Source organism: Pituophis catenifer, unplaced genomic scaffold, assembly GCF_029215685.1.
Source record: "Pituophis catenifer annectens isolate HBS135680 unplaced genomic scaffold, rPitCat1.0.hap2 SCAF_3, whole genome shotgun sequence".
Classification (NCBI taxonomy): Eukaryota; Metazoa; Chordata; class Lepidosauria; order Squamata; family Colubridae; genus Pituophis; species Pituophis catenifer.
This window is the reverse complement of record NW_027256883.1, coordinates 129,924,985-129,930,984: the sequence shown is the minus strand read 5'-3', so window position 1 is coordinate 129,930,984 and position 6,000 is coordinate 129,924,985. Positions and strand designations below refer to the sequence as shown.

The 6,000-nt window shown below is 39.2% G+C and overlaps 1 protein-coding gene across 1 annotated transcript in view; it reads left to right on the top strand.

Moving 5' to 3' along the window:
• Window positions 1-523: 523 nt before the first annotated feature.
• The window catches only part of ABCA4 (ATP binding cassette subfamily A member 4), a 111,156-nt gene continuing 105,679 nt past the window's right edge, over window positions 524-6,000 (top strand). The window contains exons 1-2 of the mRNA XM_070941069.1: window positions 524-589; window positions 3,258-3,351. Of these exons, the coding sequence (XP_070797170.1) occupies window positions 524-589; window positions 3,258-3,351 (160 nt within the window). The remainder of the gene's footprint in view (window positions 590-3,257; window positions 3,352-6,000) is intronic.

Here is a 6,000-nt window from a genome sequence, read left to right as displayed (position 1 = left end):
TATAGCCCTCTCTAAGCGGCTTACATAGTCAGCATATTGCCCCTAGCAATCTAGGTACTGACCTCAGAAGGATGGAAGGCTGAGTCAACCTTGAGCCTGGTGAGATTTGAACTGCCAAATTGCAGGCAACCGACAGTCAGCAGAAGTAGCCTGCAGTACTGCACTCTAACCACTGCACCACCATGGCTCATCTGATCTATCTGAAGTGCAGGTGGGTCATCTGGCAGATGAAAAAAAAAATCCTACCACAAATATAGCATAAATTCATGAGGCAGAAAAAAAGATCAAGAGTAACTCACTGTTGAAACCCTGTAGTTTTATGACTGAGTCCAGATACAGATATACAACGCCGATAAAAATTTCAATTCAGCAGCTTCATACCCACATAGGAATATCTGCTAATCAATTCATTTATTTTTAGGATTCAGAGGCTTATGTGAGAAGATAATAGCAACATATTTTTGGTCTCCAGACGTCAAATGATTTTTGGTCTTCAAATTTGCAATGCGGTCACTGCCTCAGAATGAGTTTCTTCAGAAAGGTTAGACTTCTTCTATGGAAAAACTGGATACTCCGAAAACGGCAAAAAGTAAGCACTTAATGGATATGTACAAAAGGTAAAACAGATATGTATGCTTCAAATTCTTTTAGAGAAACAAAATTAGATTCAATACCCTTTATACAGGTAGTCCTCTACTTACAACAGTTCACTTAGTGACCGTTCAAAGTTACAATGGCACTGAAAAAGTGATTTATGACCATTTTTCACACTTATGACTGTTGCAGCATCCCCATGGTCACATGATTTACATTTGGATGCTTGACAACTGACTCACATTTATGACAGTTGCAGAGTCCTGGGGTCACATGATCACTTTCTGCGACCTTCTGACAAGAAAAGTCAATAGGGAAACCAGATTCACGTAACAATTGTGCTACTAATTTAACACAATTTAACTGATTCACTTAACAAATGTGGCAAGAAAAGTTACAAGTGAGGCAAAACTCACTTAACAAATTTCTCACTTAGCAACATAAATTTCAGGCTCAATTGTGGTCATAAGTTGAGAACTCCCTGTATTACATAAGTTTTAAAGGTAAAATGAGATGTGCTTTTGAGATTAATCTGTTCTGAGGAAATATTTTAATTTGAAGTTTGGAATAGTTCAGATGTACTAAATTAATTCGTTACAGAAGGCCTCCCTCAGAAAGAAGACTGAACCTACCCAACTTCAGTGCATCAGTGTAGAAAATTCTAGAGAGATTCATTTCCTCTTGACGCCCTGTTATACACTGACTCAAATAGAACACAGGGCTGGAAGATAAAAATAGCCAATGGACTTTTCCTACAGGAAACAACTGGCCAAAGATTTCAATCTTTTCATCTGCTGTGGTTCTTCAAAGAGCAGGAGTTTGTTATGCAAGTGTCTCTAGACCAAAGCATACCAGACCATTTGAAGGCTATAGATTAAACCATAGGATTTGAGTGAATTAAACTTATCTTGAAATTGACAAAGTCTTTGGGTATTTGGATATTTTCAATGCATTGTACATTTCATACTTTGCAGAAGTGCATTACAAGTGGTTTATTGTACTTTTAATGGTGGGAAGGGAAGAGAAACGTGGCTTGGGAGAAGGGAAAGAATTCATATGTTTTAGACTAAATGACTAAATGACAAAATATTATTTTTGATTGAGTGATTGATTTAAAACATTAAACAGCTGCCCAACTTCTTGAGTGGTTCCCAATCAAAGTTAAAACAACATATAAAACTGCATTAAAGCTATAAAACAAAACAGATTAAAACATTAAAAACAATAACAATGTTTAAACAGCAAACAAAGTAGTGAAGGATGGAACTGGCAAATCCTACCTGGAAAGGAAATAATGGCTATAGATGCAAGCCAGAGGGAAAAGGGTTGGGACTACACTTTTGGATACGCCAATACCTGAGGCCATACCTAGAGACACAGTATTTCACCAATTCACTTTTAAAACAAGCCATGAGGCCATGCAATTTTACACACCTTGTTGCTACAGTGAAATCTCACTTCAATTTTGAATACAAAGTAGTGATAGAACATTGATTAAAATTGGGATGGAACTAATGGAATAACTAATTCGCTAGTTATATTTTCTTGGCATAGATAAGACTGGTCAGTACAGTATCTTTAACTATTACTGAAGCTGTTCTGATCTACTGGATTTGTTATATGACAATTTACAACAGCCAAGAAACTGATTTTGAAGAGAGGCAAGTTGAAAACTCTGCTCTTTTATTATCCTGGACATTTCTACCTTTTCAATCAATCCACATATATACCCACCACCTTCTCACAGTCCAAACATCCTGAAACTTTTCTAAGGGTTGGGTGAATAAAATTAAAGCCTAAGGCCAATGTTAATGCTCTTTCTTTGGTTTCCTTTAAGTCAAATCTAATAAGCCACCGTACTCTGAAAATTAAGGGCAGAACATTTTAAAATATGAGATTGTTATTTTCAACTCTGGAACACAGAATGCTGAAGGAACCAAACATAAATAGTGCTGTCCTGTGCATGTTTATTGTCACAGTCTTCAACTTCATGGTTACTGGAGAGCAAATGCCCTGAATGCCCAACCTGATTCTATGCCAATGATGGCTAACCTATGACACCCATGTCAAAGGTGACATGCCATAACATTTTGGATGACATGCCAACATTCACCCAACTGTCACTATTCTTGAAAGCATGCATGGTTTTCAGAAGCTGTGGAGGCCCTGCAAGAATGGGGAGTGGGCTGCCTCCATATCTTCCAGAAATCATGTGAGAGGCTCACACTCTTGCAAGGCCCTTGGAGCCTTTGAAAATGGTGGAAGAACAGGCCATGCCTGTTCTGGGGGTGGGGAGGGTGATACCCTGGTAGAGTCAAGTTAGGCATTTTCTGAATTTTTGACATGCCACGCCCAAGAAGTTCACCATCACTGTCCTACACGTACTTATTTGGAAATGTGTAGGATTTTAGCATTGGAACATGAATTGTTTTCATGCCATTGTAAAAACAGTCCAAAATAAAACACCACATAAGACACTTAAAAAACCAGACAATATTTGATTTTAAGGCTATGGTTTCCAGACAGAGAACCTGAGAACAAAAAGCTGGACATATCTCCTTTTCTTGGATGATCTAAACCTAAATCAGATGGAATGAATGCCATTTTTCAAACACTGTATGGAATTGATGCATCTATTTTTTTTTCCTTTTTTTTCTTTCCAGCTTCGTCTGCTGGTTGAACTTCTATGGCCGGTTTCTTTATTTCTTGTCTTAGTATGGCTGAGGAAAGTTACTCCAGTCTACCACAAACATGAATGTAAGAGTGTGTTATTAATATTCACTTTTTAAAAAGGAAGGATAGGCTACTCCTTGGTGAAATTTAAATCAAATCAAAAGTAACTGGGTATCCAGAGGATGTTAGGGTTCTACTTTACTGGTTGAACAAAATTTGGTACTGTCAGTTAAGAAGGAAGTAGGAGATCAATGCCTCTGCTATTCTCAATCTCAAATTTAAATTTGTGGGGGAAGGGAAATCAAGGGTCGACCAGCCTTTGACTCTCCAGATGGAAAAAGGATAGGAGATTACATCATCCAGAAAGCATTTCCCTGCTTGATTTGTTGCTGCTTGGGGGATTCATGAAGATGTGAACATAATGATATTCCCAATTTAGGTCATACTTTACTTCCAGTCTTAACCTGGGCATTCCATGGTTCGCTCCTCACTCCTTCCCAAATCCGTTTGAAGCTTACCTTAACTTCTGTTTTCCTCATGATGCAGAGAACAAGATACAGAAAACCAGAAGTCTCAATCTGTGCTCTTTCTTCAGCAGATAAACAGAGGAGTGCAAAAATTATATTGCTTTAGAAATGCCCTTCTTCCAGCTCCTCTAGGTTATGGAAACCCCAAAAATCATCCCACCCACCACCAATTCCTTAATAGATGTATATGCATGCCCTTGTGTTCCCAATACACACTGAAGGGAAAAAAATATTTTAGCTGAAAAAGCAGCAGTTACAAAGAATTGCTGGAAAGACATTAGACTACTATTCTTCTGTTGCAGTTAAAACCCCGCCTTCCTCACAGGCTTGTTATGGTGATAAAACGATTAAAATAAAATAACTGAGATCCAATGTAAGGGACATATGGGTTCTAATCCAGCTTCATGGGATAACTTTGGGACAGTTACTATCTCTCAGTCAGAGGTGGGTTTCAGCAGGTTCTGACCAGTTCTGGAGAACCGGTAGCGGAAATTTTGAGTAGTTTGGAGAACCGGTAGTAAAAATTCTGACTGGCCCCGTCCCCATCTATTCTCTGCCTCCCAAGTCCCAGCTGATCAGGAGGAAATGGGGATTCTGCAGTAACCTTCCTCTGGATTGGGGAGGGAATGGAGATTTTATAGTATCCTTCCCCTGGAGTGGGGTGGGAATGGAGGTGTTATAGTATCCTTCCCTTGCTACGCCCACCAAGCCACACCAATCAAGCCATGCCACATCCACCAAGCCATGCCCACAGAACCAGTAGTAAAATATTTTGAATCCCACCACTGCTCTCAGTCCAATCTAATTCACATGTTTATTGTTCTGAGGAAAAATTGGAGGATATCCTTTTGGACTCTGCATATAAATCCAATAAAAATAAATAAAGATGATAGGATGCCTTCATGTATGTACAGTCAAGTTCTCTTATTATAGTAAAAAAAATACAAGAAATAAAACCATTTGCTCAGCAGTGATGATGAAATGAACACATGTCAGCATGCTTGCATCAAACAGACTTTTCTCAATCCATGGTTGCATAACTGCTATCAGTTGGAGTAGAGAAGAGTGAATGATATAGTCTTGATGATGTTACTACATCATAGTTTGGTAATGAAACATCCGCAACAAAACAACGATGCTCAGAAAACACCAAGGACCCCACATGATACAGTCTAAAGAGATTACAAATTAGAATTATCATAGCTGAACTGCAAAGCTCTAAAATTAAATGATCACCAGAGTACAACAAAGAATTTAAATATCTCTTTAATGCCGTCTAATGGTATCCTGTATTTTTTTTTTTTGCAGCTCCAATACAGGTAGTCCTTGACTTACAACCATTTGTTTAGTGACTGTCTGAAGTTACAATGTCACAGAAAAAATGACTTATGACTGTTTTTCACACTTATGGCCCTTGCGGCATCCCCATGGTCACATGATCAAAATTCGGATGCTTGGCAATTGAGTCATATTCATGACAGTTGTCATCTTTCAGGATCATGTGATCATGTTTTGTGACCTTTTGACAAGCAAAATCAATGGGGCAGCCAGAGTCATTTAACAAATATTGTTAAGTTGCTAACTTAACAATTGCGGTGATTCATTTAACAACTGTGGCAAGAAAAGTCATAAAATGAGGCAAAATTCATCTAAGAACTATCTCGCTTAGCAACAGAAATGTTGGGCTCAGTGGTGGTCGTAAGTCGAGGTCTACCTGAATGGGAGATAGTCACTATGCAGGAACAGGATGTTGAAGTTTACATGGGGCAGGGGTGCTATTCAGCAGGTTCTGACATGTTCTGGAGAACCAGTAATGGAAATTTTGAGTAGTTCGGAGAACCGGCAAATACCACCTCTGGCTGGCCCCAGAGTGGGGTGGGAATGAAGATTTTGCAATATTCTTCCCCCAGGAGTGGGCTGGGAATGGAGATTTTGCAGTATCTTTCCCCTGGAGTGGGCTGGGAATGGAGATTTTGCAGTATCCTTCTCCTACCACGCCCACCAAGCCACACCCACCAAGCCACACCATGCCCACCAAGCCATGCCCACAGAACTGGTAGTAAAAAAGTTTAAATTCCACCAGTGATGTGGGGTATGGGTAAATGGGTAATGAGTAATCTTGTCCTGAAAAAACAAAGTTATTCAATAGCATCTACACTCATCCCCATCTGGGGATTTGCTTGTTGGGCTCTTCTAAGAGAAGAGG